This window comes from Pistacia vera, unplaced genomic scaffold (genome assembly GCF_008641045.1).
Source record: "Pistacia vera cultivar Batoury unplaced genomic scaffold, PisVer_v2 Contig78, whole genome shotgun sequence".
NCBI lineage: Eukaryota > Viridiplantae > Streptophyta > Magnoliopsida > Sapindales > Anacardiaceae > Pistacia > Pistacia vera.
Window position 1 is genome coordinate 1,374,141 of NW_022196645.1, and position 18,830 is coordinate 1,392,970.

General features: G+C 31.7%; 1 protein-coding gene and 1 pseudogene across 1 annotated transcript; both read right to left on the minus strand.

Moving 5' to 3' along the window:
- Nucleotides 1-1,160, minus strand: LOC116116721 (protein NOI4-like). The gene is made up of 3 exons (XM_031402786.1): nucleotides 1,013-1,160; nucleotides 577-771; nucleotides 1-489 (listed from the first exon to the last, which is right to left on the minus strand). The coding sequence occupies exons 1-3, from the start codon at nucleotides 1,019-1,021 to the stop codon at nucleotides 466-468; spliced, it is 228 nt and encodes a 75-aa protein (XP_031258646.1). The 5' UTR covers nucleotides 1,022-1,160; the 3' UTR covers nucleotides 1-465.
- A 3,648-nt stretch (nucleotides 1,161-4,808) lies between these two features.
- LOC116116631 lies at nucleotides 4,809-17,295 on the minus strand (annotated as a pseudogene).
- Nucleotides 17,296-18,830: the final 1,535 nt, after the last annotated feature.

Sequence of the window (18,830 nt, forward strand, 5' to 3'; positions counted from 1 at the left end):
TGAATATGTCTCAATCAACTCACATAAATGTTGATTTAAGAATTCCCTCAGCGCGTCGTAAAAGGGTTTTTTACTTTGTATGTTTTAATTCTTGTAGAGTTTTGAGAGTTCCCGCTTTCTGCTACAACAGATTCTTAGACCAATAGTCAACGACAGTCTGTTGGCGGAAATTTTATAGTTGAAATATAGCATTTAGCTGAATTTGAGGCTTCCTCATTTTATTGCCATACATGAAATGAAGATAACAGCATAGTATATTAAGAGAAATGATGTTTGAGCTTATACGACCCAACAAAAGAACTCATAAAACCAATGACCGCCTGAGTTTGTTAATAACTCCCACGAAAAATTTATGTCAAATTTCCATTTACTGATACTAATCAAAGAAATTTTTGAAAAGAAAATACAAAGCAAGAAATTGCAATGGTCCACCTAATATCAAGTCTCTGAAAGATGAAAGTGGCTTCAACCACAGCATAGCCACTTTCTCTGCATAAAACCATAGTGAAAAAGAACTCTAAAATCAGAAAATTAAACTCCAAGTAAATCAAATTTAAATCAATCTCTAACACATACCTTTGGAGAATACTGAGAGTAATCACTTGTTTTGTACACACTGTCATTTCTTGGGGGGGTCGAAGTTTTCCCACCATCACTGCTGGCCTTCTTCTCATCTCGAGCCCTGTTGAATATTACACTAAATCCTTCGGCTGTTGCTGGGTTATTTACATCCCACTCTCCAAACTTGGGCAATGCACGCCCTCTATCTTGCTGAAATAACAGAATCAATAATTTAGATGAAGATCCTGTAAAAATATCCCAATTTACACGACGAAACTATATGCTTTCCAACAATTAAGGAAATAAAAGACTTGCAGCTGTTCAACTTCTAATAAAAATAAATAACTATCATCGAAATTTTGTATTAAATTAGAGCGATATAAGAGAGCATAATAGTTATACAATTTGTTGGACATAAAAAATAAATAAAAGAAAAAGATATGAACAATACAGATGCCATGAGTGAGAGACAGAAGCTTGGGAAATGAGAGGAGGTCTGGTAATGAAGAGTTTGATAGGCAAATAGAGAAGGTTTTATTTATAATACAAGTAAACACGTCCTTTTACGCGGCACTCACTCTAACCGCTGTTTTCATGGAGCCTAGGCACGTCCGTAATCTACGCTATTTTAAACTAGAATTACAATTTAAAATCCTCTCACTCTCTCATTTTCATCTTTCTGTTGGCACCGAACCAGTGAAAAATGAACACGCTCTAGGATTTACAGAGCCCTGACAGCTAGTGTTGTAGCCCTAATTTTTTTTTTTTTAAATTTATTTATTTTGATATTTTGTTTGTTAAACAGAAGAGTTCCTAAAGGAGCTAATTTATTTATTTCAACTCAGTTACAATTTTGTAGTTGAGATAATATTCAATCAGAATGGCATTATCACATCAATGTTACACCAAAATTTAGGGGTAAGCGGTTCCAAGTACCCTGTATTTTTTGAGAGAACCGGAACTGCACGGTGCAGGTTTCTAAAAAAAAGGAATCAGAATCAGAACCTAAAATGCAGGTTCCGGTTCCTTTCCCAGGTACCCTATAAAAAATAAATTACCCCCTATTAGTTTTAAAAATAACAAAAATACTTTAAAAGTTTACAAATACACTCCTAACAAAATTTGATTACTCATTCATTTGTGCCCAATATAACTCATAAATCCTCTAATCTCTAGGCAATATTTGAATTCAATCAATTCACATAAAATTCCTCAATCAAAACCAAAACACAAACAATTATTCATCACAATTCACATCAAATAACTTTACCAAAATCATTCAAACAAACAACAATATAAAAAGTTAGAAACTGTCACCGTCTTTGATTCTCCCACTACTAAAACCTAATGTGGTAAATTTATTGTTATAAATTATTAATGTTTATAATGTAATATAGTAATGTTGTAATTAATTAAGTAATTATTTAATTATAATGTAATTTTATAATTAATTAAGTAATCATACTATACATTTATAATATAATGTTATAATTAATTAAATTTCTAATTATTTAATTAACTATTATACTAATGTTTATAATGTAGTGTTATAATTAATTAAATAATCATACTATAAATTTATAATGTAATGTTACAATTAATTAGATTTTTTAATCATTTAATTAAGTAATGTACTAATGACTAATATAGTAAATTAATAATGTTTATAATGTAATGTTATAAATTTATAATTAATTAAGTAATTATTTAACTGTGTAATGTTATACATAATTAAGTGATCATACTATAATGTAATATTATAATTATTTAAGTAATTTAAATTTCTAATCGTTTAAATAATTACTAATGTTTAATGTTTATAATATAATGTCATAATAAATTAAGTAATCATTTAATTATGTAATATTATAATTAATTAAGTGATCATACTTCAATGTAAATTGTAATGTTATAATTAATTAAATAATATACTATTTAACTATAATGTAATATTATAATTAATTAAATTTCTAATCATTTAATTAAGTATTGTGTAAATTACTAATGTTTATAAATTATAATATAATGTCATAATCAATTAAGTAATCATTTAATTATGTAATTTATAATTAATTATGTGATCATACTATAATGTAATGTTATAATGAATTAAGTAATCATACTATAAATCTATAACTTAATATTGTAATTAATTAAATTTCTAATTATTTAATTAATGTACTAATGTTTATAATGAAAATTTATAATTGATTAAGTAATCATACTATAAATCTATAATGTAATGTTATAATTAATTAAATTTTTAATCATTTAATTAAGTAATGTAATAATGTAGTAAATTGCTAATGTTTATAATGTAATGTTATAAATTTATAATGAATTAAGTAATCATTTAACTATGTAATGTTATAATTAATTAAGTGATCATAATATAATGTAATGTTATAATTAATTACGTAATAGTTTAATTAAGTAATCATTTGTTTATAATATAATATTACAATTAATTAAGTGATCGTACTATAAATTTATAATGTAATGTTAATATGTTATAATTAATTAAATTTCTAATCATTTAATTAAGTATTGTGCTAATGTAATATTATAAATTTATAACTAATTAAATAATCATTTAACTATGTAATGTTATAATTAATTGAGTGATTATAATATAATGTAATGTAATAATGTTATAATTTAATTAAATAATTATTTAATCATAATGTAATGCTTAATTAATTAAATTTTTAATCATTTAATTAAGTAATCATTTGTTTATAATGTAATGTTATAATTAATATTTATAATATAATGTCATAATCAATTAAATAATCATCTAATTATGTTATAATTAATTATGTAATCATACTATAATGAAATGTTATAACGAATTAAGTAATCATATTATAAATCTTTAATATAATATTATAATTAATTTGTTTATAATAGAATGTTATAATTAATTAAGTAATCATTTAATCATAATGTAATGTTATAATTAATTAAATAATCGTACTATAAATTTATAATGTAATGTTATAATTAATTAAAGTCTAATCATTTAATTAAATATTGTGCTAATGTTTATGTAGTAAATTAGTAATCACTAATATTTATAATATAATGTCATAATCAATTAAATAATCATTCAATTATGTAATGTTATAATTAATTATGTGATATAATGTAATGTTATAGTGAATTAAATAATCATACTATAAATCGTTAATGTAATATTATAATTAATTAAAATTTTAATCATTTAATTAAGTTTTGTACTAATGTTTATGATGAAATATTATAATTGATTAAGTAATTATACTACAAATCTATAATGTAATGCTATAATTAATTAAATTTTTAATTATTTAATTAAGTAATATACTAAATGTTATAAGTCAATTAATTAAGTAGTAATCAATTAATGTAACGCTATAATTAATTATACTATAAATCAATTAAGTAATGTTATAAAATTATAATTAATTAAGTAATCATTTAATTATAATGTAATGTTATAATTGATATTTAACTAGTAATTAAATTTATTAATGTTTATCAATCTATCATATACAATTAATTAATTTCTAATTTACTATAGATATACTTAGAACTTGATAATTGAAGTAAATAACTAAATATATTATTATTCAATCAAATATACAATTTTATTAAAAAATAATTCTTTTAATAACATTAAAACACTTTTTATTGAATCTTAATTCTAATTATACACTTAATTAATAAAAAATTTAATATTAATATATTATAATATATTAAAATTTTTAATATGTAATAACTAATAAGTATAATTATTTATTTATTTAATTAGGTTATTCTAAAAATTTAACTTTTTCTATTTTAAATTTTTTTATATGTAAAATAATGAAACCTCCCATTATTAAAAATATTTCATTACAATGCAGGTTCCAAAAATCGGTTCCAAACCATTATTTTAAAAACTGGATCGAAAGGCAACCCGCTCTGATGGCCGGGTCACGGTTCAACCGGTCCAACCGGTTGGACAATCGGTTAGACCGGTGATGTCATCACAAATTATGATGACGTCAACACATTTTATAAATTTTTTTTTAGATTTCTATATTTTAATAAGACAATAACAATTTAATTATTATTATCCAACATGATTCAAAGTTTAAATTTAACAACAATCCTAACATAATTTAAGTATTTAACAACAATTTAAAGTCAAAATCCAAACATGATGTTGTATTTTAATATATTTCAATTATATTCTAAAACTTAAAAAAAAAATACCAATAAATTATAAAACGAAAAGAAACAATACGTGACTAAATCCAAGCTCTCTTACTGATATCAAGATCAAGAGCATACATTTAGCATCAGCCGCCACGCTTGTGGGCAGAAAACAAAACAACACACTACAATGCCGATACTAATCTAACACTACTCCAATCCTAAAGCTGCTAAGTTAACTAAATTAAACAACAGATTGATTTTCATATTTTATTACGAACTAAGATACACTACTCAAGCACTACAATCGACAAAAGTACTCGAACTACCGAAAGAAGGATAGCTAAAACCAGAAGGTAAAGATATTGACATCACTACGATGGGGCACCGAGATATGAGGCTAGCCGCAATATGTCGCTGAAAATTCCACCGGCTGTGACTTGAGCTCTAGCACCCGGACCACGGACTATAAGTGGCTGCTCCTTGTATCTTGTTGTCGTGAAAGCTAAGATATTATCAGAACCAGAGGGTTGTGCAAATGGATGGTCTTTCTTGTATCTTCGCAACTGTTTTCGGTTGACAGCATCCACCACTCCAACATACCTCAGAACCTGAGAATACACATTTGAAGCAAAGACAAGATCTTACATGTTAAGCAAAAACGAAAGCAAAACTTATTCTTGTAAACCAGCTCCAGAGAAAAGAAGGACCACACCATAACTTGTGACCTAATATAAGACTTACTTCAAGAATAACAACAAAAATTTCTCAAATTTTTCAGAATTCTTCTGTCTAGGGAGTCATGATATGTTGTATCAAAAGTATCGTATTCTCTAAGATTGTAGGGCCATTTATTCTCCACAGGATTAAAAATGTGCGCCCAGCTTACTTCTTTAACTTTTTAGGGACTGATTAGAATTTAAAACATGGTTCAGACTAAAGCCATGGCGCATCGATTATTGCTCCAGATTAAGTTTGCAACGAAATCATTATTGATTATTGAAGCTGGATCGAGGAACGGCGTGTTTATTACTTGGATCGAGGAATGGAGTTGTCGTCGTCGATTTCCGACGAGGGAGGAAGACGTCGTCATCGATTTCAGAGAGATCAAATGCGATTTGGGTGGGATTTCAGAGAGAAATATTCGCAGAGAACAAACAACAGAGACGAATCTAAAAATTTTTTGTAGAGAAGAGAGAAGAAGCTAAGAAATTTGCATAAGAAATTGAGAAAATTTTCTTAAGAAACTGAGAAAGAGATGAACTGAACGTGATGAGAAGAAGGCTGCGTGTATTAGGTTTAGGGATTTTTAATTGGACCGGTTTATCAGTCGGTCTGATTGGACCGACGGTTCGCTGAAAATATCCGGTTCTTTAACGGTTTAACGCGGTCCATTGCATTATAATGGTTTTAGGGTTGACCCGAATCGGACAAATGACCGGTTCCCTGTCCAACCACTTGGACCAGTTGATCCGGTCCGACTTTTAAAACAATGTTCCAAACAGGTTCTAAACCATGTACCCGCAATATGTTCCAAGTAAATTCCAAACCGGGTATCCATTTCAGGTTCTTTTTTCAAGCTCCGGTTTCGGTTTTGGTTCCTCCACACATAAGAACCGGAACTGGAACCGAAACCGTACAGTGTCAGTTCCAATAAAATGAAATCGGAACCTACCCACACAGTGCCCGTTCCTGTTCCAGTTCTACCCACAGGTTTCGATTCTACCCGCTAACCGTGCTCACCCCTACCGAAATTTATATTGGATTTAAGATTAAAACTTGATTTGCTTGATTTCTTAAATGATTTTCCTTTATTAAGTATTAACAACATAATTTCTGGACATGATATATTATATCACCACATTTCTCTCTAAAAATAATTAAAACGTACAACATTGCTCATTCTCCAGCACTTGCACACAAGACAAGATAGATATTAATTTGAAGACTAACCAATAAAATCATTTTATCAAGTTCTTCTAACAAGCGTAACCTTGAGAAAATAGTCACAAGAACAAATAGAAAATTAAATAATTAATTTACTGAACCAAAAAGTTGGCACAACAACCATTACATTTCAATTAGGCAAAAAACGTAGGGNTCAAGAGAAAAGTTCATCGACCTATGTGAAAGATTCGCCGAAAGTTGTCAGCATTTTATAATTTAACTTATCCAAGATTAAAGAGATTAAATATATTATAGAAATGTGGGACCAGATTCCCACGCGGCAAAGGAATCTTTTGGAGGTCAAAGTGCGAGAAATTTAAATCAAACACTGAGAGATAAGAAATAATTAATTAAACTTTGTGGAAGGTTCAAGATAGTAGCTAATTAGCAGATCAGGCAATCACACTTATATGATAGAACTTTTTGTATTGCTTCTTGAGATGGTGCTGCTTCATTTTTGAAAGTCTATCAACTACGATGGCTTCTTCTTCTTCTTCTTCCAGGGCTGTTGAAGTGAGGAAGCATGATGTTTTCCTCAGTTTCTGTGGCGAGGACACCCGGACCACATTTACCAGCACTTTACATGGAGTTTTGAAGCGGAAAAGTATAAAAGTTTTCATGGATGATGAACTTCCCAGAGGAAAGGAGATTTCGTCATCTCTTATGAGTGCAATTGAAGGATCAATGATTTCAGTTATTATTTTCTCGAAAGGTTATGCATCTTCAAGATGGTGTCTTGAAGAACTTATGAAGATCATGGAGTGCCAGAAAACACAAAAACAGGTGGTAATACCAGTTTTCTATCGTATAGATCCATCAGATGTAAAGAATCAAACTGGAGTTTTTGGAGATGGATTTGCCGAGCTTGTAGGAAGTTTTGATGAGGAGAAGTTAGAGAAGCTACAAATGACAGAAGAACAATTTAAAGACAAGATTCAGACATGGAAGAATGCTTTGACAGACGCAGCCAACATATCTGGCTTTACATCATCAGATCAGGGACCGTAATTCTCTACCCTTTAATTTAGTACTCTTGCATTTTAGCTCATTTTAACTTTCACTAGACTGATAAAGAATTTTTTTTTCAATACCTAATAAAAGATACTCTTACATTAAAATTCACAAATTAAGTAGCTAGTTACTTAATTTTTGCAAAATATTTTTGAATTTGAATACTAAAATATTTTCATATTAAGTTGTCATCTCACCTAAAAATATATCTGTCATTATTATGATAACATGCTAAGTTGCTATCATAATGTTAAGTTATCATCCTACCTAAAAAGTCTTACTTTTGGACTATAATATTGATCTACCATCCCTATGACATTATGTTAAGTTGTCATCACCATGCTAAATTGTCATCCTACCTAAAAGTTGTTCCACCATCCTTATGATACCATGTTAAGTTATCATCAGCATGTTAAAGTTATCAATTATCATCTCACCTAAAAGGTCTCATGTTAAGTTGTCATCAAACCTAAAAGCCAATTTGCTATCCTTATAATACCATGTTAAGTTGTTATCCCACCTAAAAGTCAATCTATCATCTTTATGATAACATGTTAAGTTGTCATCCCAATTAAAAGACGATCTATCAACTTTATAATAAGATGTTAAGTTGTCATTACTATGTTAAATTATCATCTCACCTAAAAGATCTCTATGATACCAAAACCTAGTAGGTAACGGCTCAACATTATGTTAATCTAATCAACCCCTCAACATTATGTTAATCTAACCAGTGGCCCCTCAACATTAAACTTGGATTGTTCTTTTTCTTTTTCATTTCATCCAATTGAATGTGATGATTCAAACTTTAAACATTTAGCTCTGATACCATGTTAAGTTGTTATCTCATCTTAAAGCTTAAGCTAATAGGTGAAAGCTCAATATTATATTAGTCACATAACCCTGGGTACATATGTGAAAAAATTCAAGATATATATATATTCTCATCTAAAGTTATTTAGTAATTCTTTACATAATGTTGCATAGCTAAGCTTCATTAAAATCAACTTTTGTTGATTTTTTTTTTTTTTTCCATTTCTTAATAGTTTACTACATTTTTAACAATTTGCTTTTCTTCATTTTTGCTAGGTCTGATTATTATCTTGCAAAGAAAGTTATCAAAGATATTTTGCCATTGTTAATGTCCCCAAGTAATAATGACAAGAAATTGGTTGGGGTTGAATTAATCATTCGCAAAATTGAATCTCTCCTGCGAATGAGGTTGGAAATTGTTTACATTGTAGGAATTTGGGGAATGCGTGGTATAGGCAAGACAACTATTGCAAAGAGGGTATTTGACAAAATAAGCAATCAGTTTGAAGGTTCATACTTTGCTAAAAATATTAGGGAAGAATCAATGAGGCCTTGTGGACTAACTTCAATGCGGCAAGAACTTTTTTCTACTATATTAAAGCGTCCTATCGGCTTCAAAAAAGGAAAACTTGGTCGTAAAAAAGCTCTCATTGTTTTTGATGATGTGACTACTGTAGAGCAAGTAGAATCTTTAATTGAAAATACTAATCGTTTGGGTCCAGGAAGTCGAATCATTATAACAGCAACGGACAAACAAGTACTTCAAAATTGTGGAGAGGATGACATTGAAATATACGAGATGAAAGGGCTACGTGAGAAGGAAGCTCTTCAGCTTTTTAGTTGGTATGCTTTCCGGCGAAATGGTCCCAACATAGACTATGGTGACTTGTCAAATAGGGTAGTAAAATATACTAAAGGTGTTCCATTAGCTCTTAAAGTGTTAGGTGGTTACTTACGTGGCAAGTCAAAAAAAGTTTGGGAAAGTGCATTAAAAAAATTCGAAATAATTCCTCATGAGAATATTCACAAGGTACTAAAAATAAGTTATGATGATCTAAATGATGATGAACAACGCATATTTCTAGATATTGCATGTTTCCTTAAAGGGGAGAGTAAGGATTTTGTGGTAGACTTTTTGAATGCTTGTGACTGGGAGGCTGAAATTGCATTAAGTGTTCTCATTGATAAGTGTCTCATAACTATATCAGAGGGTAACGAGATATCAATGCATGATTTGCTTCAAGAAATGGGTTGGGAAACTGTCCGACAGGAATCCATAATAGATATTGGTAAACGTAGCCGTTTATGGTACCATAAGGATATCTACAAAGTATTAGAAAAAAATAAGGTAAGTGTCAAACACATTATATAAATTCTAATTTGATATTTTATGCCTATGAGATCTAATATAATATCGCTTTTGAGAATTATGCTTCCACTTTTCCTATTTGCATTAGCTTGGATGAGTTTTGGCTTATGTTTAATCATCTTAGAAGGAAGTCAAAAAAAGAATATATTATTCATGTAAATAAACTCTTAAATACGTTATAGCTCATTCCTCATTATCATTTTTCCTTGTATCAGATATCTAATGCAATCGAAGGCATATGTTTAGACATGTCTGGAAAAGGGGAGATCATAAACTTACAACCTTCTGCTTTAGGAGTGATGGATCAACTGAGATTCTTTAAACTACATAACGCGTTAAATGAAGCGAATAATATCAATAAAGTGCATGTTTCTCACGGGCTTAATTCTGTTGCCACTGATCTACGATACTTGTCTTGGCATGGATGTCCATTGAAATCATTGCAGCCAAATTTTATGCCGAAGTACCTTGTTGCGCTTGACATGCCTCATAGCAATGTTGAACAACTTTGGTCTAGTACCCAGGTAATGTAGTGATATTAATATTCCGATATTCTTGCTTAAGTTCTCAATATCAAAGATACTAATATGTGTTACTGATTATTTATTTCCTATTTACAGCTTCATAATTTGAAACATATTGATCTCAGTTTCTCTAAACATCTAAGGATTCAAGATCTCTCATTGACCCCAAATCTTGAAAATTTGATTTTAGAAGGTTGTACAAGTTTGCGTGAGATTGCCTCATCCATTTATGGTCTCAATTATAAGCTTCTTATCTTAAATCTAAGGCAATGTAAAAGCCTTGGTAGTCTTCCAACAGGCATTCGTCTAGAATCTCTCAAAAAAGTTATCTTTTCTGGGTGCTCAATGCTTGAGAGTGTTCCAAGCAATATCTGCGAGTTAAAATCTCTTGAACATCTCTATCTCTCAGGGTGTTCAAAACTTCATGGATTGCCTGATAACATGGGAAATTTAGAAGCTTTGAGGGTGCTTAAAGCACAGAGGGTCCCTACGCGAGAATTACCAACATCCATTCTAAATTTGCGCTGTGTAGAAGAATTAGATCTGACAAGCTGTGGTATTGAGGATTTGCCGAACAATCTTGGTCAGTTATCCACACTAAGAAGTTTACTTCTTGGCAGAAACTTCTTTAAGAGCATTCCGACAAGCATTGTAAAACTGTCCAAGTTATCTTATCTTGACCTAAGCTATTGCGAGAGGCTTCAAATCCTACCAGAGCTACCAAGTAAATTAGAAAATATGGATGCAAGCAATTGCACAGCATTGGAAGCATCATCAAATTTTTCAATTTTCTGCATCAGAGATATTACTCAAAGCATAAAAATCAACTTCAGCAATTGTTTCAAACTGAATCAAATTGCCTTCAGTAAAACTATTAAAGATTTTGGATCGTCACTAATTTTTTCTCTTTCTAGAATGGTATGTATTGGTGAGAAAGGCTAAAAGGTCTCCTCGCTCTCTTTTTTCATATGATTTTCATTACTTTAGTCAGAAAAACAAAATTGTTAATGATATATGTTAAGGTTTACCCATGTTATAAGTGATTGACTTCATTTTTTTACTTTTTGTACAGAGACATTTTCCAAAAAAGGCTAGTGGTTGTATCTGTTTCCCTGGATGGGAAATCCCAGAGTGGTTCGACTTTCAAAAAATAGGATCTTTTATAACTCTGGAGAAACAAGAAAATCTTTGCTCTAGTGACTTGAATTCTCTTCTCATCTGTGTTGTTGTGGAGTTTCAAAACTATCATAATGAAGGCGAGGGTTTGGTGGTTGGCTTTGAGTGCGTGCTCACAAGGGAAAATGGTATAATGGATGTGTTCCATGGAACTTTGAGGGGATGGGATTATGATAATGGACCTGACAATGTGGACTCATATCACGTATTCCTGGGATATGATTATGCTTTGAAGTTCTCTGGGTCGCACAGTATTGAAGATCACAAATATTGTGAGATGACCATCCGATTTTATGTTGAGAATTTAAATATTGAAGGATTAGGTTGTTGCAACGTGAAAAAGTGTGGAGTTTGGGGTCCATCCTTACAGTTAACGACAAGGGAAGAGAAGCCAGAGTCCATGAAAGTGAAAGTTGAATATTTCTACGGTGGCCAATCCAGCTCAGGGTAAATAAGTTGCTATCTTTCTTCCTTCCTTTCATTTTTTTTTTTTCCTTTTTTTTCCTTTCTATAACGTCTTATGTTCTTAACGACAAGGGAAGAGAAACCAGAGTCCAAGAAATTGAAAATTGAACATTTCTACGGTGGTGAATCCAGCTCAAGGTAAATAAGATGCTTCCTCTTTTTTCTCCTGTTATTTTCTATCTTTTCAAGATTCCATTTTGCTTGAATTCTTGGGAAAAATGTCTTAGGTTGGTTGTACAGGGAAGAGAAACCAGAGTCCAAGAAATTGAAAATTGAACATTTCTACGGTGGTGAATCCAGCTCAAGGTAAATAAGTTCCTATCTTTCTTCCTTACTTCTTTTTTTTTTTTTTTTTTTTTTTTTTTTTTTTTTTTTTTTTTTTTTTTTTTTTTTTTGGGTAAGTTTTCTATAACGTCTTTTTTTCTTAAGATTTCCTTTTGCTTGGATTCTTGGGTTGAATGGTTATGCCCCACCTTTTTTTTTTTTCCAATCGATATCATTTGTTTTTACTTCTTATGATACCCTCACTTATGGTCTCGTCCAAACAAGTTCTTTGTCATAGTGATATAACATTGATTCAATGTAAATTAGAATCTTGACGATGACCTGACTCTGTACCCTCTTACTCTTAGGCTCTGGCCCTCTCCTTTACTATTCACGCAACAAGAAATCCCATGAAAGATTATGGCTATGGAAACGGCTGAAATTGGTTTTATGAATGGGGATTCATTCTTTTTTCTTATTAAGTTCATATTAATGTTTAAATTGTTTATTGAGTTGGTTATGACAACGTTCAAATGCAAATCTTTCTGTACACTCTCTCCCAAATATAATCTTTATTTCCTCTGTTCTGGAGATTCATCTATGACTTTTTGCTATGCTTCCAAAGTGAAGTTAATTTTTTATATATATGTAATTCTATATAAGCAAATAATAATTTCAAATTTATCAGAATAAAATTTGAACAGGAAGACTATTACTGTCCCCTCTTTGACAAGTTGTGGGCTTTTTTTTTTTTTTTTTAACTGAAAGAAAGATCTTTTAACTTTGTTATTAGTTTTTTCCCAGATTCACATGATCTATTTGACGTGGAAATGTTTATTTGAATTTGTCTGGATAGTGATGATATATCGTATTTTCTTTATCTAATTTAAAGTTTTGGAATTTTGATGTAGGCAAAACACTTAAAACCTTCAATGAGGAGTTTCTGCAGGTTCATGAGCTTTCGGAGATCCCGTAGTTTAACTTGCTTAATTGCTTCTGGTGATATAAGTACTAAAACTGACAATATTGGTCCAAAGATAACAGGGAAAAAACCATTCAACTGTTATCAGACTATTCATTTGACTTGATTCATTTAATTGAGAAACACAAATGAAGTTTATATCAGCCTTTGAGTTTGGCGAGTGATCAGGCTGAAGTAATTATTGTTCACTTGATGCAGGAGAACAATTTAAGTACCATAACTGTAGAAAAAGAGGCTTAAATTGTGTTTGAATAGTGCAAAGTCTGTGTTCACACATCACTTTGTCACATGGCAATTAATATATATATATTGAAAAAAAAAAGTGTATTTCCGGATATGCATTATCAAGATCAAGAGCATACATTTAGCATCAGCCACGCGACCTGGGCAGAAATCAAAGCAAAAGACTACATTGCCAAAACTTATCTAACACTATTTTCCTTCTTGTCGTGAAAGCTATGAAATTATCAGAACCAGAGAGCTGTGCAAATGGATGGCCTTTCTTGTATCTTCGGAACTGCACCATACCTTTTTGGTTGACAGCATCCACCACTCCGATATACCTCAGAACCTGAGAATACACATTCGAAGCAGAGAAAAGATCTTACACGTCATGCAAAAACAAAAGCGAAACTTATTCTTGTAAACTGGCTCCAGAAAAAGGAGGGACCACCCCATAATTTGTGACCATATATTAAGACCTACTTCCAGAAGAACTAAAAATTTTTCCCAAACTTTTCAGAGTTCTTCTGTCTAGGGAGTCATAATATGTTGTATCAAAAGTATTGTATTCTCTAAGATTGTAGGGCCATTTGTTCTCCACAAGATTAAAAATATGCACCCATCTTACTTCTTAAACTTTTTAGGGACTGATTAGAATTTAAACCATGATTCAGACTCAATTTTGGGGTATTGTAATTAGGAAATCTGAGTCTAGCTCTACTGAAAGGTCAAACTTCGAAGACTTTTATACAAAACTCACTTCTCCTGCATCCTCAGCTTCTTGTGTTTCCTTAGCCAGTTCTTGGTCAAATTGCGGTAATTGCTTCATGAACTCTTTGGCAGATGCGCAAGCCTGCGGCAAAAAAATAAAACATCACATTGAAGATGAACTTCTTCCTTAATCCAATATAGAATTGAGAAAAATGTCTTACCCTTAAAGGTTCAGGCACAATGAACAGGGAGATCAGAAAGTTCCAGCTTCAGACCAGATTCTGCAGCAAGAATTATCACCTGCAGAAAGAAATTCATTTTATGAGTCTGTTTTCATCTAGATGCATTCAGCATGGAGGCATGAAATAAATATATATAGAAGCAGTATAATATAGTCACAGTCCGGCCTATTCCAAATAGATAGCATGCCTTTACAATCGTCCCATATTTGATTAGCAATGACATAACTACCAAAGAGACCAGAGGCAATAAATATCATTAACAGTTTGATTCAACCATAGCATCTGGTTGGACCAGAGTGGTAGTACGTAATACATAAAGAATCATTTTTAAAATGATAAATCAAAGAAATTTCACAGAAGAGGTGAGGTAGCTAACTCATCAGTCATCAAATAAAGTTTGCTATAGATCCCTTAACAATAAGGCTGTTATAGAATGGCAACAATATCTCTTTACTGTCTTTTGGCATTTGGGAATTGCCCATAGTGGCGGCAAACAGAAAAAGAAAACCACCCTTATTAACTTTAATGCACATTTAAATAACATAACTAAGAAATAAGGCGCATAATACCTTTCTGGCAACATCTGTTCCAGATAGATCATCCCTAGGATCCGGTTCAGTATAACCTGCTTCTTTTGCCTCTGCCACCACCTCACTGAAAGTTCACGTGCCTATAAAGTTGTTATATAGATAACTCAAAGTCCCACTGCAACAGTAAATCAACAGGGTTAAGGCTTGTGTTAGCAGATGTATAACTTATGTAATGCACATGCATTTTAGATGCTCAACCAACTTTGTGTTTTGTAAGCATGACTGTTCCTAGCTACCTGAGGAAGTAAATATGCCTGACCTGAAAATGCCTTCAATGCGCAATATCTTATCCTTGGTTTCAAACAGTCCCCTAAAGTGCTAATGATGGAACACCAGCGCCAACAGTTGCTTCATAAAAGTAATGTGTGTAGGATTTCCGTTGAAGGGCCCTCAGCTTTAAATACTGGATTGACATGGAAATTACATCATAAAAAGCCACCAAAAGGATCGACAATACAACAAGATTCAAGCAAAGACAAATAATCTTAAGAAAGAGTTGATTAAGCAGTCCTAATTTCGTCTTCTAAGTTAACAGAAAGGTGGACCAAGACACTAACTCATCCAGAATAGGACTTCATAATTTCTACATTATTGTTTCATTATAATATCCGAATGACTTAGCCAAAGTTAACATTACTTGATCAAGAGGCCCAGAATTTGCTTTTTTGTTTGGTGTGATCATGAATCCCTTTACACACACCAATCATGGTAACAACTGGCAACATGTGAGTCTGCTGTACAATCTACCAAGGCTGTATTTGAGAAGAAATGATTCCCATGCACATGTTGAGTAAATTTGTTGAGTCAGCTACTCTCCTTTCTCCTTAATACTCTCTCCATCTCCAAGTCAATGCCCCGATAATGAAAGATCAATGAGTCCACATGCTGCAGAGATATGCTTATATGAATAAAACAAGCAGTTTGATTAATCAACCCATCCCACCATACAAACCCAAATTGAACTTCTAACGACCAACCAAGAAAAAAAAGTTTGTATTATATGAACAGTTATTAATTCACAGCAGGCAGAGCAAAGTCACTAATTGTTTCTGAAACATAATATTGTACCCCTAGGAATACAACATAAATCTTAAAACTTACGAGTCACTCAAGAGCGTATTCCTGAGCCAGTAATTCCCATACAACGCAAGTCAATGTTAATTCTTCCTTAAAACTGAATTGCTGCCTGCCAAAAGAAAAAGTTCAAAACTAATTGAGGTGCCATGTATAAAGTTCACAACTTAACTTGGGGATGACAGACCATTCCAACAGCTATTTTTAAATTTCTCCTTTTGTTAAGCATTTTACACTCTTTTATATATATATATATATATATATATATATATATTTCCCAGATTATTTAAGTTTGAAACTATATATATATATATATATATATATATATTTCCCTGATTATTTAAGTTTGAAACTAATTGCAGGTTTTTTGAATTTGGATCAGACTGAAATTATTAATTCCATAATTTTTCAATTTTGAATTTCAATGCAAGAGGATGTGGTATGTATCCAATTTATAATCCTCATCTTTCACATGCAGTGGAAATTGCAGCAGAAATGCTCACCCCTCAACATTGATTAGAGCTAAATTGTCAATTGTTTCAAACCCTTTGGAATGTCATATCGCAAAACTGGGATAATGGTGCGAGGGTGCAAGACATTTGCCCCAAAATATAATATAATTTAATTTAGAAACAGAAGTCAGAAACTTACGCAACTTTAACAGACATATGAGTAGTAATCTGTTCCCCATTTCCCAGGCCTCTTGGTAAGACAATGTCCTCAGTATCACAGCTTCGCTAACTGCAGAGAAGATAGCTCTTCACATTACGATATAACCTAATAGTAATGTTTTCTTAAAGTTCTAAGAAGACATCCAAACATTAGAGTGAATTTGCAAGATAAGCATATATAAGGCTGCATACAAACCTTTTCTTGGGTCTGCACTGTACACTCCATCCACATCAGTCCAGATTGTGACTTGACGAGCCCTGAGAAGAGCACCCATTATAGAGGCAGAGTTGTCGCTTCCATTCCTCTTCAAAGTTGTGGGCATATTATCGGGTGTACTGACTATAAAACCGGTTGCTATTACCGTCTCCGATGGATTTTGAGAATACCATTTCTTTAGTCTTTTTTCAGACTCCGAAGATTCAGGATCAACTTGATTAGAGCTGGTTGGATTTACAATGAGGACATCTCTTCTACCCATCCATTGGCAATCCATATTATTAGAAAATTTTTATTTTTAACAATGAGACAACGGGTTCGGATTCCGGGTTTGAAATCCGGGTCTACAGACCCGGATATGATCATTGGAAAAAATAGATTTTTAAAATTTTTAAGAAAAAGAGAAGAGCAAAAACAAGCTAAAGAATGTGGCTTCTGGTGAATGCCCAATTGACATAAAGCACCACCGGCCCAAAGATGGCGAAAGTAGGGGGGGAAGTATATTCCTAATATCAGCCCAAAATGTTTAAAACGACAAGTAAGGGTAACAAGAAGGGACTTTCTGTGCAGATATGGATCAAACGGGCAACCAAAAGCCCATACAGTAATAGGTCATGAGATTTGAGAACAACCACAAGCCCACAGAAATAGAAACTCGATCTTCACACAAAATACTTATACAAACTAAGTGTACAAGCATTTTTATATATGTAAACGTAGTAATGCTTTTCAATGTCGTACCATTCATTCACATTTATTGAATTCATCATGTAATGTGTATATAATTTTGTATGCAAAGTTTATATATATAATATTATTAGAATTGAAAAGAGATTCATACAATATTATAAATAGAATGGTCAAAATTAAAGGATATTGAGTTTGCTACACTCTATAATTCCAGGTCTAAACATGATGGAGATCGCATAATTTATATGATAAAGTTAGTCAGAGTCTCACATTAAACACTGCACAAACTGAATCTAAAATTAGAATTCCAATTACCACGTAAACTCTCATTTTCCTCTCACAATCACTACCAATGTACACTTCAACCTTTCCTCTTTGACGTACTAGTCATTATTGATTTCAATTTTAGTGAGTCACCCATTCACCATGGAAAAATTCACTGTATTTTTAATACCCATTGACCTAATTCTTGCTTAACTTGGAAAAAAAGTCATTAAAAATTCACATAAAAGAACCTAAATCTTAACTCAAACGGAGCTTCATTTATGTATCATATAAAACAAAACATATAGTTAAAAAAAAAAAAAAAAAAATTATAAAGGAGAAGTAAGAGCTGTGTTGGTTCATATTATACATATTTATTTACAACTACAATTTTGGGAAGTGACAATCGAAAACTAATTGAAGTATGAGACAAAGAAATTAAGGCTTCGTTTGGTTCACTTTTTTACATTTTTTATAAAAAAATTTTTAAAAAAATTGAATTGGGCGGGTATTACGATGTAGGATTTAGAAATTAATAAAAATGTCCTTTATATTTGTTTATTTACTAAACACTACTCTAATAAAATATTAAAAATTAACAAAAATACCCCCAATCCACCCATTAAATACAGACAGTCGGCCACCACCACCGGAGGGTGGCCGGAGTCGCCTATCGGTGCATGATCGGTTGGATCTTACTGGTCGTGCACCGATATGGCCTTTTTCGGCCATATCGATGGTGGATCTGGCTGACAAATGCCATATCGATGGTGGATCTGGTCGACAAAGGTCATATCGACGGTAGATCTAACCGACAAAGGTCATATCTATGGTGGATCTGGCCGGCAAAGACTAGAT